The sequence below is a fragment of the Siphateles boraxobius genome, unplaced genomic scaffold (assembly GCF_051911475.1).
Source record: "Siphateles boraxobius isolate OS27281-9 unplaced genomic scaffold, OSU_SipBor_1 8, whole genome shotgun sequence".
NCBI classification, from domain to species: Eukaryota; Metazoa; Chordata; class Actinopteri; order Cypriniformes; family Leuciscidae; genus Siphateles; species Siphateles boraxobius.
This window is the reverse complement of record NW_027509208.1, coordinates 10,752,022-10,771,482: the sequence shown is the minus strand read 5'-3', so window position 1 is coordinate 10,771,482 and position 19,461 is coordinate 10,752,022. Positions and strand designations below refer to the sequence as shown.

Genomic DNA, 19,461 nt, shown 5'->3' with positions numbered 1-19,461 from the left:
AAATGTAACTGCTTAACAGCAGGTAAGTTAAAAATATGGTAAAACTAGAAGCAGCAAGGTGAAAACAATGGAAATAATTTTCAAACATTTCAAAGTCATGCAAATCTCACCTTACTGTCGGTCTGATCTCCGAGCTGAACTTTAAGTATGTCAGGGGCTTTATCGTGCCCAGTGACAGCAGCTAGATACTCAACAAGAGCAGTTTTTCCACACCCAATCGGCCCTTCCAAAAGAATGGGTTTCTGGGATGCCACAGCCATGCCAAGCCGCCGTAGATTTTGACAAGTTGAATCCACCAGCACCAAATTCCTTAAACTTGTCTGATAACGACAGATGTAGTGAGATTACAATACATACAATATTCTCCCACAATACACTAATAGAGGTATTGGAGGAAAAACATATATTCTTGTTATATTATATCTGGCTTTTTATAAGCTTAATATTGTCTTTTTGAATGATTGTCTTGCCTGTTCATCCTGTCGAGGGGTCTGTCTAGGTAAAATCACTCCACACACCACAGTAACGCTCTGAGTCAGGTCTTCTGTCACCACCTGACCACGGGTGATCTTTTTAACTCTCTCTTTTCGCCATATTGCTGAGCCCTGATTGGCCAAAACCAGAGCCTTTTCTACTTCCAGCTGCTGTGTCTCCTCAAGTGATCTGCAAAGACGTGATACTGTAATGTTGTTTAAGAGTTAACACAAGTGAATAACTTCTGAACAATTCCAAAAAACTTACTTCATTTTCAAATGCATAATCTCTTCACTTGAAAGAACCTTCCTCAAAAATATTGTTTTCTGGTTGTCTGTCATGTGGGACACCAGGGCAAGGCACTGGGCAGTGTAGCTTAAAAAAAACACAGTATTTTAGTTTTATTAGCAAATAGATATTTAGATTCTAGTGAGAGCTTGTGACTGATCTACTCATTGCAATACCTTCTGACTATGACGTCACTGGTGAGAAGTTGTGAAACACAGGCACTCCAGTCCCATAGGACACGGAACTTCTCACAATCGCTCTGGAGGAAGCGGAGAGTGGCCCCCATCAGGTCCCGTAGTTTCATCCGTCTGGGCCCATACTGGATGGAGGCAGCCTCTTCACTGGTGAAGAACAGCCTCTGAAATACTGGGGGAGAGCTGCTGAAATACCTTGCTGCGAACCTGTAAGAAAACAATTCAAACTTGTTCATGACATACTGGACATTTGTTCTGAAGTGGTAACAACAACATCTGTTATTCACCATCTGATACTTTTCGACTAATGAATTCCCATGATCTTTAAATACGATTTATGTTTTTAAAGTCATTCAAATTCGTACCAATTTGCTAACAAATAATTCAGACTAATGAATTGGTTTAACAGATTTAAAAGGTTGTTCGCAATTTGTTTTTTCACAAATAAACAAATACTCCCATGACTTTTCCAATTGTATTATCACCATTAATTTTCCATGTTTTAAAATGACCTGATATTTCCAGGTTTTCCAAGATAAATGGGAACCCTGCTGCGAATAAATTCTGAAGGATTACTTACGCTTGAGCATCTGGACTGATGTTGAGAAGTTTGCTTAGAGTCACACACAAGCGCTCGTGGAGGTCATGATTCAGCCGGATGTCTACTTTGATCCTCTCAGCATTCCTCTCCAACAGGTCCAGGATCAGTGGTCGTAAGTGACGAGCAATGAGGAGAGTGTATTCCTTCTCCAACAAGAGCTGGGCAAGACATTCCAGTATACACCGCCTGTCCTGCTGGCTCCATATCTACAAGCAGAATGATTCATGTCAAATAAATAAATAATATTAAAGTATCCCTATGGAATCAAACGAAAATCTAAACAGATCCTCCAACAATAATTCATAGATCTTTACTTTTTATTGGAATAATGTCTATTGGAATTCCCATGTGGATACTTTTGGATTGGTACCAAATAATGATAGATATTCAAGCATGAATTTATAACCTGGTTTATGTTCACATCAATGTAAGTGAATACTGATGAAGGTAAGGTAATCAGTGCCTCTTTTACTGCCTCTTGTGTATTTGTCAAAATAATAAACTGTGGCAGCATGCTTCAACAACCCAAACTATTGAAACTATGTTGCAACAGGACCAAAATAACCCACCAAGACTCGTTTCCCAAATAAACTAGTATGCAGAACACTTAAATGTCAGTTATTTATTACAATAATGAATATCATGTATAAACCACCAATGGAGCAGCATGTGTACTACAGAAACGTGGGACAGTGTGGTGTGACACACACGCTGTACTCTGCATGTGCTAAACAGATTAAATGTTTAACACATGCAGATTATAACGGTTTTATAAAAGTGCCCAGGAAATTCAGTCTCACCTGTTTTGTGAGGTACTTGCTGAGTTCGTTGTGACTTTTCTCGATATGTCTTGAGATTGCACCCAGAGACGTCAGGCTCAACTCCAGGTTTTCCATTCTATCATTTGTCGTGATTATAGGGATTTCCGACGATGTCTCAGCGGCTGGCAACGGCTTTTATATTCCAAGTATTCTACGTGATAGGAACCATAAGACTCATCACTCGCTTGGCTGTCCAGGTTGTACACAACACAGCGAGCACGTTCCCGTCAGTATTAAAAACCCTGTCCACATGTGAGTAAATGAAGAGCACTTCCGGGTCATTCGACTTTATCTGTCGCGCGGCTCACGCTCCCTGTGCAGCAAACTAACCTCAAAGAGATGTTTCTGTGCGAGGATTTTGCATTAAAATGCATACATAATTTCGACTAAATATGTTATTTTGGGCGGCACGGTTCTTAAGCCTCTGTGTGTGCTACAGCTGTATTTAATATCCTCTTCAGTTGTAAATGGTTTCATCAAATTTGGGCAGACAACACAGAGCTGTGTAACCTTATTTTAGAAACATTTAAGACACAAAAAAGATAACTAGCCAATGTTTGAAATAAGGGCAATGGATATTATTATTATTATTATTATTATTATTATTATTATTATATGGAACATGTTTTGTACAGCAGGTAGATTTAATATTTATTGATTATCGTTGCAATCTATAATAGTATAATATCTGGCAAACAATGAACATAAGAATTTAAAAGACATTTTTAATTTGGATTATTTTATCAAAATATTTGCTATTTGCTTAAAAAACATGAAATGTAGTTAATATTTATATATATATATGTGTGTGTGTGTGTGTGTGTGTGTTCCATATTATCTTTTAGGAAAGGAGAGACCGCGGGAAAATTACGTCACTTCCTGTTTGGCGAATGTGTATGGTGTAAGGATGGCGCGGAGCTGGTGGAAATATGCTTCAAGATTTGTTTAAATCACTGTCTACAAGCAAGTTGAAAGTTGCTAATTGACTTCAAATTATATTTTACTAGCGCGATAGCATAGGTGTCACACCCTGAACTCCGCTGTACAGTGTTTGGTCCATCTTATTGTTTTATCTGCCTGTTGTCGTTTGCTCACTACTAGAGATACAGGTAACGTTATTGTTCATATACTTTCATTTAATTTCACTTTGTACTCATACTATTTAAAATAATGAATTTTGATCGCTTTTGATCGGTGTTTGTGTAACATTAAAACCCATGATCTTACAGTTGCAATTATATTTTGTGTAAGTATAGTGGATTTTTTTTGTGTGTGTGTGATTTATTACTTTTCGCCTTAATATTAAGTTGACTCTTGTTTTAACATCGCTTTAAATTTGCATTACTTCAGTACAGTGTTTCTTCAGTAAATGACAGGAAGTGGTGTAGTTGAACTGACACATGCCCACTGTTGCTGTTATTGTCACTGTTTTCAGGAACTTCTTGTACTATTTTCACTCTTTCATTAGCTGACTGAAAATTTATTAAATGGATGAACTTCGTGGAGATCGTATTGATCAGCCCTCAGGTAAGACTCCAACGTTACAGCTCAACAGATGTACTTTATTTTCACATATTTAACATGTCTTCTGGTTGGATCAGTAGAGTACTATTGTTTTATCAAGTATCTGTATGGATCTAGCATTTATTGCGGCCTTTATCACACAGTTATAATATAAATTGATCTTAGATCTACAATAATTACTTTAACAAGACCACATTCTTGTCTATATACATTTAATTTTCAGCAATGTATTGTTCTACTGTGTTACTGCAATAATACTTTCAGTGTATTCTTGATAACACTGTCATCATAGCAGATAATCAACTTTACTAATAATTTCACAACATCATAGACAAGTCAGGCAAAATAAACTAAATGTAGATGTTTGTACTACATGCATGAGCAGTAACAACTGCACTTGCAATTGAGGCCATTTAGTCCACCTGAGTGCTTTCTAATCTAATCTAATCTATATGTATGCAATTTGATCCAGATAATGTTGTTTGGTTTATCTTTTTTGTTTTATTCCCCAATTTCTTGCCTTAACAGGTTCAGGCCTCAGCTCTGTGTAAAAATAAAAAGACATACATGTATTCGACAGATGTAGGATATATGCTGGAATTGTTTTGCATTATGACTGTATCAGTGTTTGTATTTGATACAGGTAAATCTCTGCATTACAATGAGGACTCAGTGGACATTTACTCTGGTCTGGAGAACAGCCCTAAGGGTGATGGGCACAGAGGTGGGTTTCGTTAATGAGTTTTGAATTGAGTACATCATATTTTATAGCTGTTTATAGTAATTTGTTCATGAGTACCAGATAAATAGAAGGATACATTCTTTAGATTGTTATAACTGTTGTATTGTCATTTTCTCTATTAGGTGAAGTCAACCCGTTCATTTCCCCACGGTCAATGGAATCAATGGATATATATGAGGAACTTATCAGGGAAGAACAAGAAGAAAAGGAGGCAACTTACAATGAGGTCTGTAAATTAAATTTACAATGAGGTCTTGTAACTTGAACTCTAAACTTTGAATATGGTTGCATGGCTTGCAATTGTTTTGGTTTTGAATTTGCTTTAAAAGTTAATAAATTGACAGAATATTTACATTGTCTCATTGTACTTATCTTTTATTACAGTTAAAGCAAAAATTTGATGACGCACAAAAACAAGTTAAGGAACTGCTCTCAAAGTTACAGCTACTGCAGACAAAGGTGTGTTTACATTTTTAATGGTTGTTATATAGTGATACACAGGGTCCGAAATTAACTTTTTGGCTCACCTGCCACGGGGACTGGTAGATGGAAAAAATCCACCAGCCAAGCATATTTTTTACCGGCCAAAATAATAAACAGCCTTTTTGTGTCACATATACATTCATTTCAGTACATTTAATTGAGATAAGTATTATGTTGAATGAATAAGAGTACATAGAAGTCAAATCAGAGCAACAAATATAAGACATGGAAGATGTGAGCATGGAACTAGTGCTCATAACAGTACATTTGAAGGTTTTGTAAAACTATCAGATACTTTACCGAAAGTAAACATAAAATTATGTTTTAAAATTATATATATACACACACACACATTTAGCTTTTTTGTTTGTTTGCTGCATGGTAAAAAAAAACCAGTATATATACCCTGTATTTGTTAAATCATGGGGTGCGTCGACACGCGCAACCACACGCGCCTAAAGACATATTTCGCTGAGCAAGCACAATGAAGCAAGGCAAGCGAAAAGAAGTAGCTACTGTGTGGGACCATTTTGACAGAAAGGGCGACGAAGTTACTTGCAAAATATGCCAAGTGGTATTAAAATAGCAGTAGGCCTAGTGCAAGTACAATGCAATATCACTGGCGAAGCAAACATCCACAAGCAAATGAAAGGCGCTTTCCGAAATTGGCCACTCTAGCGAGACGTCATCTCTGTATTCCCGGGACATCTGTGCCATCGGAGATCCAGACTCACCCCACATCATGTAGACATATTACTTTTTTAAGTAAAAACTAGACAAGCTGTGGATTGAGGTAGGCCTGCTATTTTTATTTGACGAAAAAACGTAGTCTGATGAAAAAAAGCGTTTTTTTCAAAGCTTCAAACTGATTCAGTGTTTTCTTTTTGTCATCTTAATTTGTTAATTCTTTAAGTTAAAATTATATATTTAGTGTTGGTCTATTTTGGGTGTGGAGAAGGTTCACACACGCTTCTTGAGGCACACACACACACACAAGGTCTCTCGCTCTCTGCAGTGCGCGCGCTACGCGGTTTGGAGCACAGTATGAGCGCGCTCTTTCTTTCTCGCTCGCTCTAGATTCCTGGAGATTTGAACTAATTTGCGGGCATCAGGCAGCCGCTATCAATATGCGGGAGACTCCCGAAACTTCCGCAAGACTTTGGGTGTCTGGAACATCCACCCGCCAGTGTGGCGGATAGCCTTTTGAGATTTACTCGCCAAACGGAAAATCTACCCGCATTTGGCGCTTGGCGGGTGCTAATTTCGGACCCTGGTGATACATAATGAATACCAAAAACTTGGAATAAAGAGTCTGTTTTTTTTTGTACTTCATATTTAAAGAATTCAAGTTTGAGCAGTGAAAACATACTTCTGAAGAAGAACATTTGTTCTCTCGTCAAGACGGCTAGAATGGAGATTGTGCGTAAGGATGAGGAGATTAGCAGACTCAGCAATAGGTAAAAACTTTAACTCTGGTACTGAGATCAGCAAACAGATAATGGAACCTGGCTTGTGTCAGGATTGGATGGATTTATGTAAAAGTCCCTTCCCTGTTTTTTCAGGTCCAGCCGAGTAAGTTATGGTCAAAATTTCCGTCGATCTCAAATGGAAAGTGGTCCGGCAAACAAAGGGCACAGTTTGAACAATTCTTCAAGTTCTGTTTTAGGATCACAAAGTGTTAGACAAGATAATACTATGGATGAAGTAAATCAACACAAGGGCAGAAACACTGTGTCAGATCACCCTGCATATCCGCCAACTGCAGCACCACAACCATTTGAGGTGCTCCAGAGATGCCCTAGAACTGATCTTGAAAGTCCTCTGAACTGTCAGAATAAATCTGCTGAGACCCTGACTGTCCAACCAGAGCAAGACTACGGACCTTACAGAACATCAGGGAGTATAAAAAATCCCTCCACAGTTGCAGATGTTTTGAATGCTCCCAAAACAAATAACTCTGGACCGAGAGCTTCCGATACAACTACTGATTGTCGATTCAGTTGCTTGAAGGGAAATAAGAACCCTCCCTTAAAACATATAGGCAATCTAGAAAAACCACAGAATTGCACAGTAACTGAAAAAGAGCTTGCAAAGGATAGTTCTGTGTCTAGTGAAAACAGAAATCAGCAGCCTGAGGTTCCAGTCGTTCTTACTAGTTCAGAACAATCAAAAAGCCCTTCCTCCCTGTCACACAAAGCCTCGCCACCTGTCTCTTTACAGCCATCCAAAAGTTCAGTTAAGACAGCTGCAGATGTGGAGACACAGAGTCAAAGGCACATGCATAATCAAAATGCAGACATCACTAGCAGAGAAGCAAGACACTCTGGCTTGAGAAGTACAGATTGTACTGTGGTGGATGAAGAAAGCCATTCCCAAAACCACAAATGGAAGAAAACAGATTCAAGTGACCATGGAAGGAAAGAGAAGAAAAGTTCCAGTACAGCGAGGAGGAGCAGCAGAATGGAAAGAAGCAGAGACCATGAGCAAAAGAGGCCAAAGGAGAGTGAGATGAGTAAAAGAGGTGAGGGTAACAACTGCAGTAGTAGTAGAGAGAGAAGCAGTAACAGATCAGACAATAGCAAAGAGTATGAGCGAAGGAGTACAAAGGAGATGGATAATAAAGATGAAGATAAAAGATCTAAGAAGCAAGTTGATGCCTTTGACAGTAGGCAAGCTTTTTCTTCTCCCAGACTTGATTCTCAACGAAAGGATGTTTATAAGGGGAAATCATCAAGCAGAATCGATGAGCCATCAACAAAAAGCAAACGGTCTCATTGCTATGATAATTCTAGAATGGAGGATTTGAAATGCCCTGTCAAAAATGGAAGTTCTGAAAAGAACTGTTTTGAAGACAAGAGTATAGGCCTAGTCAAGGACAGAGAAAGAAAAAGAGGTGGACATTTGAAGGACCATAGGGTACAGAAGCATGGAGAATCAAAATATTTTCTTACCAAAGATGACAGAAAGAACTCTCGTAAAAAGCACAAAAATGCCAGAAAAGATCGAGATAGTAAGACTGAAAAGGACAAACATCTTGAATCTGTTCATGCTGTGCAACCATCAGTGGTAGCTGTCAGCATAAATCCCTGCCAAACATCCAAGAATAATAGTCCAGACAGAAAACTGAGTTTCATGGAGACATTGAACCTCACCCTATCGCCTCTTAAAAAACAGAAGCAGTCCTCTGAATCCACAGAAGCCATTGGAGCGGCATCTGAAGATGCCTCCTCATATAACAGCAGATTATCCGACGCTGGGGAGGAATTCTATGTCATAGATGAATTAAAGAACAGCCAGCACAGCGATGAGGAAATGGATAAGAACCCTGATGCCACGACTGCAGGTGAAAAAGAAGACTTTACCAGTTCTTGCAAACAGTCTAGACAAGTTGTAGATTTCTTCACAGCTGAAGCCTCTGAGAAGCCGTTAGCAAAACAAACAGATATGGAGGTACAACAAGAGAATGCCAATGAAAGTCAAGAGGCTGTGGACAAAGTGCCATGCATTATTAAAACCTTAGAGGAGAAAAGAGGCAAGACTTCAGATTCCAATGTGTTAGACAAAGACTCATTATCAAAATTAACCCTTACAGGAGAGTCTCCAAATCGTGTCTGTGAGAATGACACAGAGACGACAGCATTACTTATAATTCCCAGAGAGTCTTCAATCACTTTGCCCTCTAAAACATCCAAAGTGGTAGTTTCAGATAGTACTCCTGATTCAATAGTTGATGGTTGTCAGCAACAAGATCGTTTTGCCACTTTGTCTGAGGAGACTTCTCACATGGAAATCCAAAGGAAACGTCAGGCCAACTCTCAAGATTTACTACCAGCATCAAAAGGGATTTGTCAAGATGATTTGTCATGCTCTGAGAAGTCACAAAGCATTCCTAATATTAATTCTTCTGGGAGTTCTGTCAACATGGAAGTTTCGTCTAGTACAATTAGTGGAGATCTAGGTGACCCAAGCAAAGTTATTTGTGATGTTGAACAAGTGGGCACTTCAAAACAGGACAATAAGAGAGCAGGGGAAACATTAGAATATGCAAAATCAATTCAAACACAGCACACATCTGAACATTTGAAAATATCTGAAATATCCCATCAAAGTCCATTATGGAGTCGGAACACTATAGCTCCAAATAATAGCACCACTGTTGAAGAGAATACCATGTTGTCATCGCAACCTGATTTCTTAGAGCCAGATTCCACAGAAAAAGAAGAACAGGACACAAAGTCATTGAACCCTGTTGTGTTTTGCCACGATGAAGACTCCATGATGCTTACCCTGAGGAACCTCAGAGTTATTCCAGAGCCCATCAGCCCTCTCACAAGCCCAGTCCGTCAGGTGAAAAAAGTGCAGCCTCAGCCTGCTGAGAAGCAACCACATGTCAAAAGTCTTAACAAAGGTAAGTGTTTGTTTTGTTTTTGATAGTAATGCTTTTTTTAACATTGTAACCCCTGGTTTCACAGACAAGGCTTAAGCTAGTCCCAGACCAAGATGCATGTTTGAGCTGTTTTAATTGAAAGCAAGTTGCATTGATATATCTTACTATATGTCAGTGCCATTGTTTTGTCTCAAGATGCAAACCAGTAATGTTTTTTTCCTGTCTTAGTCTAAGCCCTGTCTGTGAAACCCAGCCTATGTTTCCCATAATTGCAAAAATTGCACTAATTATTCCATGAACATTTGATTGAAATGCATGTTTGCTTGTCTCTTGCAATAATTGGCCCAACAGGTTAATGTGTACATCTTGCTAATGTTAATTTCTTTTCAAGATTTCTCAACTGTAACAACTGGCAGTGATAAGGATGAAGTAAATATGGACATGAACAAGGAGAATAAGTCACCTGACTCTTCTGTCACAGCTTCTTCCTACAAAGGGACAAAAGATGCCCTATCGGCTTGTGGAACTGAGGAAGATGAGCTGGAGGATGGTGAGATAGTGAGTGAGAGTGATGAAGAGGGACCTCTGTTTATACAGACTCCTCCAAGAGAAAAGGAAAAACCAACCTCAGGGACTCCAAGTCCAAAGCTACCTGCAGTTCGCAAAAGAGTGTCCCAAAAGAAATTCCCCCCACCCTCTAAATATTTAGAGAAAAGCAAGTGTTCAAAGTCGTCAGCTTCTAACGACAGTCCCACCTCAAGTAAGAGACGCTTTAAAACTGTCAGCCCACCATTCAAAGCAGCGGTCTATACGCTAGATGGATTTATGGACATGTTAGGATCTATTCGAGTTGAGTTGAGGAAAAAGTACATGAAGCTTCAGAAAAATGTCACTAAGACTGCCTTCTGCTGTATAGTGGATATGTCTCATGCCTCTTTTACAGAATTTATCAATGCGGTTGACATGGATAAATTGTGCTGCCAAGGTAATGACATCAAAGTTAGACTAAATAAGATTATTACGTCAATAATTAGCAAGGTCAGCAAGAATGGCATCGTCAATCGTATATTTGAGCAGAGAGCTGGAGACCTCAAGCAGAAGTTGTGGACGTTTGTGGATGGGCAGTTTGATTTCTTGTTCAAGGAACTGAAGACAGCACTCAAAAGTGAGTCTGAGCCATCCAAGAATGTATCAAATGAAAATAAAAATGCAACCCTTAAAAGAAAAGAGGATGAAAGTGAGGCGGTAGAAAAAGTACCATTTAGCACACCTGGGCATCTTTACAGGGCCAAGAAGTCAAAAATTGACCCAGGAAGTTTCGTCAGAGAGGCCCCTGCAAATAATCTGCCTCGCAGGGGCCTTGGGAGCCGAGGTAAAAACATTAAAGCTGTCATGAATGAAGACGATCAGCCGGCAAATGTGACGACATCACAACAGCTTCCTACTTCATCCTCTGAAAGGTCTTTCCACAAAGGTACCTCAGAATCTGACAATAAAATCTCTTCCTATGTCCGACGTCTCTCAAATAATGGATCGATTCAGGATAAGTCGGACTTTGAAATTCTAACCGAGCAGCAGACATCAAGCTTAACCTTCAACTTGGTCTCTGACTCTCAAATGGGAGAGATATTCAAGTGTCTTTTGCAAGGGTCTGATTTGCTTGAATCCAGTGTACCTGTTGGTGACAATACAAGTTGGCCACTTAGCACACCTCAAAAAGAAGGACTTCCAGGGGATAATTTGATTGGGATTATGACCCCTAACAAGACAACCCCATCTAAATTCATCACATCCTGGTCTTCCATTTCCCCCTACAAGTTTGCTTCAAACAGCAAAATGCTGGTAGACCCAGCAATTCTCGATGAGAGCTGCTTGTTAGAAGTTCCCTCTAATTCTGAACCATGCCAGCTTCCTCTTCAGTCAACTGTAATATCTCAAAGGTCCTTCTCTATCTTGGCGGAAGATCTAGCTGTGTCCCTTACCATTCCCTCACCATTAAAGTCCGATAGTCACTTGAGTTTCTTGCACCCTGGAACTGGACAGCCATTATCTGCCTCAAACAGTGTCCTCGGTGCCCATTATAGTGAAGACGCTCTTCTTGATGGAGAAGATGCCACTGAACAGGACATCCACCTTTCTCTAGACACCGACAACTCCAGTTGTGGGTCGAGTCCCAGTAGGACATGGGAGGGCTCTGATCCATCCGGTTTCCAATTCCAACCTAATTTACAAATGCAGGCTGTGGTAATGGAGAGGTCAAATGATCATTTCATTGTGCGAATAAGACGGACATCTACTGGCCCAATTGAAAGTAAACAAAATGAAGGGAAAGCAGGACCAGCGTTACCTGAATGTTCAGAGCCATCTTTCAAGCCTAATCTTGCTCTGACACATGAGGACTTGGGTCCTGCACCTGGAGAGATGCTGAACAAAAGCCCAATCAAGGTAAACAAGTCATGTCACATTGCAGATAAAGCAAGAGAAGCTCAACAGTCAAGCCAAAAATCCTCACCTGAAGGTGCTTGTGATGACAACTTGTCCTGCAACAATGCGGAGTCTGTTACCATAGAAGCATACGTTAATGCTTCTGAGGAAAGCAGTGCAACAGAGGCTGAAACATCAGAGAAGATGTCAGGAAATGTAATGAACACAACTCAGAGCCCAAGTGCACCAGAGTCTATATCCAAGAGGGTGTCAAAGAAACGCAAGGAGCACCAATCGGAGCCAAGGGCAAAGCGCCAAAAGGTAGAGAAATTTCAAGATAAACATTCCAAGTGCAGGCATAAGAAAAGGTCAAAATCCTCCAAAGAAAAAGGCTTAAAAACTGCAATAGCCCAGGTGTCCCCTAGCAGCCTGTCTGCTAAGAATGTAATCAGGAAGAAAGGGGAAGTGGTGGTGTCATGGACCAGGTGAGTTGAATGAATTTCCACTCCTGTTTTGGGTTATTAATTCTGTGTGCATAATGTGTGTTTGTGTACTTAAGTTTAAAAAACCAATAAAAAAAGCTGATGTCTTTTAAAGGGATGAAGATCGGGACATACTCATCGAGCTTAAAATGAAGGGGACTTCACCCAAGACATTTGCTACTCTGTCGAAAAGGTTGAAGAAGTCAACAGAGCAGGTATGCTTTGTTATTGTGTTCTAATATGACGTCAGCTTACTGCTTTGTCGTAAACTAATGATGCTGTTCTTTGACAGGTTGAGGAGCGATTCTCTCAATTGATGAAGCTATTCAAGAAGAAAGAGAAAATGGAGAATTGATCGAACAAGAATGAAATTGAACAGACTTTACAAAAAAAGTCTGTGAAGATTTCAATGCGTGCATCAGTATCCAATGGCAGAAATATAATACATTGAATATGAAAATCGGTGTATTATATCTGTTAACGTCCATCTGTTTGAAAAAGCACTTAAAGTTGTAACTCACCAAAAGATCTGCAGTAAATGGTATACAGTTATTTTAGAGGCTTTTTTTCTTTAGTTAACATTCAGTGTTATAAAATTCATAATTACTGCAAACCAGACACCAAACAGGCAACATTTTGAAGAATCTATTAGAAACATTTGCAGTGTGGTCTACTCTGAAATTTACATTAATCTGTGTCAAGGATATAAACAGACACCACAAAGTAGATAAATGACGCTTCATGGTATTTTCAGTGCTTAAAGCACTGTATGATGCCTTAGAATTTACTTGTTTTTCATTATTTTGGCAAGTTGGTCATTGCACAAAGTACTACAGATGTCGTGTTTTAATGCAATTAAATGAACAAAAAAGGTATTTAAAGGACATTGTAAGTTGATTTTTATGATATTTGCAATGCTTTTTAAACCTACCTCTGAACTACAAATGTTTTTAAATCTTTAACCTAAATGTTTATAGGCCTCAAGTTTTGATTACTTGGATTTTGTTTTCCTTCTGGTTATGTGAATGAGGTGGGTGTAGGAGTAAATTGGCTCTAAATGTAGAAATGGAAAAGATTAATATTAGAATTTTTTTTTTTTTTTTTTGGTCTGCAGTTGTCAGGATTTAAATGGTCAATCTTTGTTCCATTAGTCATCCTGAAAGATTTGATATTTTCATATTGATGACTTAAGAGTAACATTAAGAGTACCAGTTTTATTTTATTTTTTGTAGGTGATGAATGAGGGGAGTGTTACCTTGTGTATATATTTGTAAAGTTGAATTGAACAAAGATTTTTCTATGATCTTTTTTTTTAAACAATTTTTATTTTTTCTCAAAGAGAGAAAGCTAGATGTGGGGAAAATACCTTGTATGTTGTTTGGAAATACATTTTGTAAATATTTGTAAGTTCTGACAAATCTTGAAATAAATCTTATTTATGAAATCTTATGGCAAGTTCCTTTTAAAATGAATATTTTGCAGTTTTCAAACTACATAGAAGACTTATCTAAGATTTGGGAAAGACCTATCTAATCTCTTATTTTGGATTAGTCAATTCAAAATAACATTTACCATCACAGGATTATATATATATTTACTGTCAGAAACCAATTTTATATAAAATATCAAAACAATGGCAAACAAAAGATATTTGGCTTTTCTGTTTTTGCAATTACAATTAACCAACTGTTGTCAATTTGATTTTTAGTTGATGTAGGCTATAGTTCCTATCAATAATATATCACCATCATGTTTAGGCTTACTATTGTATTTTGTACTATCACGGGGATATAAATCCAGTGATTCAATGAACAATTCCAAGCTCACTGACAATACTATTGTCCAAGCAGAAGTGAGATATTTAGGTCACAGTCTGGCGGATGTTAACCTTACTTTACCTCTGAAATCAGTGTTGCCAAATTTTACAGCGGAATTGGGCTACTTTTACACTGTTGCCGTAGGCGGAAGATTTGGCCATTATCAGGAAGGTTTTGAATAGCAAGTGGGCTGGTTTTGTTATGCAAACCTGGCAACCCTCTCTGAAATCTAGATTTAACTTCTGTTCACACTGATGTAACCTAAATGAATGTGCCAGTCCAAAATTCTTCACATTTGTTTACATACACACAACAACCTGTTATTAAATCTGAACTTTGCACCTAGTGAAGTGTTTGCTATGCAATTGTTAAACTCCACAGTTAATTACATTTCTATCTGAACTAAGCTACAGCTGGCTTACATTCTTGAAGGTTGTTTTCAGCTTCTTTCTCATTACATCACCCTCAGACTAGCCAAAAATAGCCCTTAAAGCATTAGACTATAAAATCGGACATGACACATTGATCATCATGTCTCGCCTAGACACAAGTGCTATGTTCAGAGTGGAATCTGGCTTATTGCTTACTGAATACTGCACAGTACACACTGTACATACTATTTTTAAGAATTAGTGAAACAGTTTGTATTATGAAACAATCCAATTTTTCAAGAAGTAGTATGCTACATTCTTGTCACATGACCTCATCACACTGCATGTGAGTGCAATTTTAGAGTAAAAATATCTCTTTTTTCACTATTTAAGAAAATCGGATTAAAATGAGTCAATATAAAATGCTGCAAATTGCAGCTATAATTATTTTCAGTTCACTTGACACACTGGAAATGGAAGGTCAAGGGATGCAGTATGGGATACAGTATTTCATGCTTTTATGTATACTGCACATTTTAGCCTTAGTAGTCCAACTGTGCAGTGTGCATATTGGAAATTTGCATACTGGTTGCTATTCCAAACAGCCAATATTTTAAGTGCATATATTCGATTAACATTAAGATAATGTTGGGTGTGTTCAGATTTTACAGTTCATTATTAATTACCCTAACATATTTGGCACATTTTTCACACCGGCCATGGGGTAATTTGGGATTGTATGTTCCCCCTGACCTGCCCTCAACAGTTGTGATGCAATTTAGCCCCCTCAGGGTATTGTCCAGCCCACAGATCGATAGTAGCATTGTATGAGCTCAATGCACAGAGAAACTGGACTTCATTCAACAAAGCGAGGTCCACAGAGGAACACTAATTACTCCCACGAGGATGAAAGGATACTGGAGTTTTATGATATTGTTTTTAGTGTGATGAATTGATGCAGAAAGTGTTCTGTGAATACCACTAACTTAAAATGTAAGTTTTTATTTTTATGGGTGTAATTAATCTAACCCTTTTTTATGTGACCTAGTATAGTTGAAATTCTATCTATCTATCTATCTATCTATCTATCTATCTATCTATCTATCTATCTATCTATCTATCTATCTATCTATCTATCTATCTATCTATCTATCTATCTATCTATCTATCTATCTATTAAATATAGGCTGTATCATAAACAATATTTTAGTCCTAGTAATTTATAACCTTCACTCTTTCAGTTTTAGGCCATGTGAAAATGGGAGATTGGAACTTGCTAGGGAGTATCTTGGAGGAGGTTCACATTCACTCCACCATTGTGGGCAAAATCTGGCTCACCATTCTTTTTATATTCCGTATGCTTGTGCTCGGGGTTGCTGCGGAAGATGTGTGGGACGATGAGCAAAGTGAGTTTGTGTGCAACACGGAGCAGCCTGGATGCAAGAACGTCTGCTACGACCAGGCGTTCCCCATATCTCTCATCAGATACTGGGTCTTACAGATCATCTTTGTCTCCTCACCATCTTTGGTGTACATGGGACACGCACTCTACCGGCTCCGAACGCTTGAGAAGGAGCGCCACAAGAAGAAAGCTCAGCTGAAAGTGGAGCTGGAGGAGACGGAGGCTTTGGAGGAGCACAAATGTATAGAGAAGGAGCTTAAGAAGCTGGAAGAGCAGAAGAAAGTGAGGAAGGCCCCTCTGAGGGGTTCCTTGCTGCGCACATACGTGTTGCATATCTTAACCAGGTCAGTGGTGGAGGTGGGATTCATAGTGGGGCAGTATGGGCTTTATGGTATCGGACTGGCGCCATTATACAAGTGCGAGCGTGACCCCTGCCCCAACAGCGTGGACTGCTTCGTTTCACGGCCGACGGAGAAGAGCATCTTCATGATTTTCATGCTGGTCATTGCAGGGGTATCCCTGTTCCTTAATCTCCTGGAGATATTCCATCTTGGTGTTAAGAAAATCAAGCAGACCATATATGGATCCAAGTTCATTGGAGATGCAGATAGCATTTGCAGGTCAAAGAAAAACTCCATGGTCCAACAAGTATGCATCCTTACAAACTCCTCACCACAAAAACATATACATTTAACACATACTTCCCTTACAGTGGTGCCAGATGGACAGATGGCACCTTTGCCTCTCTATATGCCAATGGCTGGTCCTCCATATAGCCACGAGGAGCCAAAAGGTGACCCTAATGGATCTGAGCAGCCCCCCAAGGATAACCGTCTTCCTAGCCAGCCAGAATTTCAGGCTCTCCAACAGCTGGGAGCCACAGAACGACGGTCCACTTTAGACAACCGTCAGCACTCCTGCAGCAGCGAAGAGTCCGGGCCCAAGGGCTCTGGACCACCCATAAATGTTGGTCAGCAGCCCAGAGCTTCACTCAGAGCCAGTCACATAGAGATACTAGCAGCATTACGGAAGCAGAGCCGTGTCAGTCAATGTAAAGACTTCAGTGAGGATAGTGATTCCCTGGAAAGCGGGAATTATCCCACTGCCAGGAAAGCTAGCTTCATGTCACGGGGGCTTTCAGAGAGCTCGTCTGATAGTCCAGACTCCAAGAGTGGATCGGACATGGAGGCCAACCGTATAGCTCAAGGGGAGAGTCCAGCTATGACCCCACCCCCTGCCACTGGACGCAGAATGTCAATGGTGAGTAGAGGAACATATAATCCACTATCCGTTTGTTATAAGTCGTGACAAAACAAATACTGTTTCTGGATCCAAGCCTCAGCTCCGTTTCATGTGAGAAAACTTCTGTTTATGATCACTATTCATTTATAGTGCACATTTAAGCTAAACATTTAAAAACTCACAATTTACATTATAGTCTCCGGGCTCAAGGTGTCTCATACAACAATATTTAAAGATTTAGTAAAGATGAATCACTGTCTGGCCAACTAAGATTTTGATATGGAGATAAAGGTTAATATTACGTTTTTTCAGTAGTACAGCAAACCAAAAAAGAAAAAGTGACATTAATAAGTAATTGCGTAACAGTGTCAACGAACAGTGTCAAATCATGAAATTGTTTATTTTTCTCAGAGACAAAATGCTCATCATAACAACTAAGGTTTTTGTTATGTTGATGTTACATTTTTACATTTGGTTTAATTTTGCACTTTCTCATTGAATAAAAAAATTAATAAGTTTGATATGTAGACTAATGATTCATGCAGTAAATATGAATAATTTCTTCTTTTTCAGAGCATGATTCTGGAACTGTCTTCAATCATGAAAAAGTGACATTAAGGAACAGTCTTCTAAGCGGATGGCAAAGACGGAAATTGCTGTATATTCCGCTGGTTTAATTTTCATTGACTCCATAATTACTGCATATTAATTCAAAGGACTTACATACTGTAGTGCTACTCTCAATAAATGCTTTCACAATGATTAGGCCTACTTTTTTTTCTTTTCATAATTCAAAGAATGTGGTGGCTATCATTGGATATGTTTGAATCATTTAAGGGCTTTTTAATATATAGGCTATTTTTCTTTAAAGTCTTAAAACAAGTTTTGATATTTTTTTTAGCAAACAGTCTGTTGCCAATCATTTTGCAATGAAGTGCTTTTGTATTCTCTGTGATATTATTATCAGACAATTGGTCATCTTTCCTCAATATTTAAATACAGGAAGGGTAGTCAATTTGTTCAAGAAAAATTTTTTTGTTATGCTGGTTGAAAGTCTCTTCACATCCTGATAGCAATCACTGAGTTAAGTGGTCTAAATGTCTATCATCTATGTAAGGTGTAGGAACATAAGTGATTGTTTATGTTTTTGGTCCAATCATAGAATTCGGTCTGAATGCAATGATACGATATCCTGCCTGTCTGTCAGCTTGCATTTTCATACCTCCGTGCACCCTGCTCGCGCAGACATCACACATCATCTGCGAGTTTCATGCTATGTAGAGTTAGACAGACGTCAGTCACTGAGCACCACAAACAAACAGCAGCCACCTTTTACAGTTCCTCTTAAGCCTAAACAACGAGCCTATACTTTGTTCACGCCATAACTACTGTCATGTGGAAGAGATGAAAACCTGTAACATTATACTCAGAGCAGTTAGTTTTTGACTTGAATGCGTTTCAATGGCAACACTTATCAATGAGTCTGCAGCAGTCAGGTGGTACAGGTCAGTGCTCTTTTAACTGTTTATGTTCGTTATTATTATAATGTTATGTGCTTTGAGAAGTGGGGTAGTTTAATGTCGTCTCTGATGCTTTTGTTTGCTCTGGCTGTGTGAGTTCATGTGTTTTTGGAGGTGTGGGTTTGTAGACTCTCTGAAGGGAGGGTGGGATCTTCTGCTTTCAAAGCTAGCTCACTATTGCTAGCCTCTCAGAAAAATACCTACCCTAGATTTAATAAACAAAATCTCTCAAATCCATCCTTTTTTTATGATCACAAACTGTTTTTTTTAATAATAGTTCTGAATGAAGTAGGTGAGTTCAGGCTTACCACAAGACAGTGCCATACTGCCATCTGGTGGTGAATTACATTTTATAAAAATGTTTGACCTTTAAAGGTTGTATCAGCGATTTCAGGCCCAAACAAAAATTATCACATTCATCTAATCTTTCCTAACGATCCAGTAGCTGCCCGCCCCATAAGCAGGCTGTCAAAAAAACGTCTCTCTGTAGGCAGCACACAAAAACAAATGGGTACAACCACCACTCAAAATCTAAATAAACAGTGTTCCAACTTCCAACCAATCACCGACAGGGGCGGGTGTTGTTTGTTTTTGCGCTCGTGCATGGCGCCTGAACGCGAAGTCGGACCTGAAGAATAAGGCAGCGTCTATCAACCCTATGCTATCAACGGACCAGATACATTTAACAT

General features: G+C 39.0%; 3 protein-coding genes across 5 annotated transcripts in view; 2 read left to right on the top strand and 1 right to left on the bottom strand.

Annotated features, from left to right (window-relative positions):
- Window positions 1-2,632, bottom strand: part of mdn1 (midasin AAA ATPase 1) — a 66,029-nt gene extending 63,397 nt beyond the window's left edge. For both annotated transcript variants that reach the window (XM_077220026.1, XM_077220027.1), the window contains exons 1-6: window positions 2,358-2,632; window positions 1,537-1,763; window positions 939-1,163; window positions 742-849; window positions 471-663; window positions 111-320 (exon numbers count right to left, since the gene is read on the bottom strand). In XM_077220026.1, the coding sequence (XP_077076141.1) occupies window positions 111-320; window positions 471-663; window positions 742-849; window positions 939-1,163; window positions 1,537-1,763; window positions 2,358-2,453 (1,059 nt within the window). In that variant the 5' untranslated portion in view covers window positions 2,454-2,632. The remainder of the gene's footprint in view (window positions 1-110; window positions 321-470; window positions 664-741; window positions 850-938; window positions 1,164-1,536; window positions 1,764-2,357) is intronic.
- A 615-nt stretch (window positions 2,633-3,247) lies between these two features.
- Window positions 3,248-13,864, top strand: casp8ap2 (caspase 8 associated protein 2). 2 transcript variants are annotated; one of them, XM_077220639.1, is made up of 10 exons: window positions 3,248-3,487; window positions 3,847-3,905; window positions 4,546-4,626; window positions 4,767-4,870; window positions 5,029-5,103; window positions 6,469-6,584; window positions 6,690-9,535; window positions 9,906-12,423; window positions 12,536-12,635; window positions 12,713-13,864. In XM_077220639.1, the coding sequence occupies exons 2-10, from the start codon at window positions 3,866-3,868 to the stop codon at window positions 12,773-12,775; spliced, it is 5,943 nt and encodes a 1,980-aa protein (XP_077076754.1). In that variant the 5' UTR covers window positions 3,248-3,487; window positions 3,847-3,865; the 3' UTR covers window positions 12,776-13,864. The 2 variants fall into 2 exon arrangements, with proteins under 2 accessions (XP_077076754.1, XP_077076753.1); XM_077220638.1 differs by having other exon boundaries at window positions 3,814-3,905.
- A 1,612-nt stretch (window positions 13,865-15,476) lies between these two features.
- gja10b (gap junction protein alpha 10 b) lies at window positions 15,477-18,012 on the top strand. Its single transcript, XM_077219587.1, has 3 exons — window positions 15,477-15,601; window positions 15,850-17,270; window positions 17,826-18,012. Exons 2-3 carry the CDS (start codon window positions 15,867-15,869, stop codon window positions 17,862-17,864), a joined length of 1,443 nt encoding a protein of 480 aa, XP_077075702.1. The 5' UTR covers window positions 15,477-15,601; window positions 15,850-15,866; the 3' UTR covers window positions 17,865-18,012.
- Window positions 18,013-19,461: the final 1,449 nt, after the last annotated feature.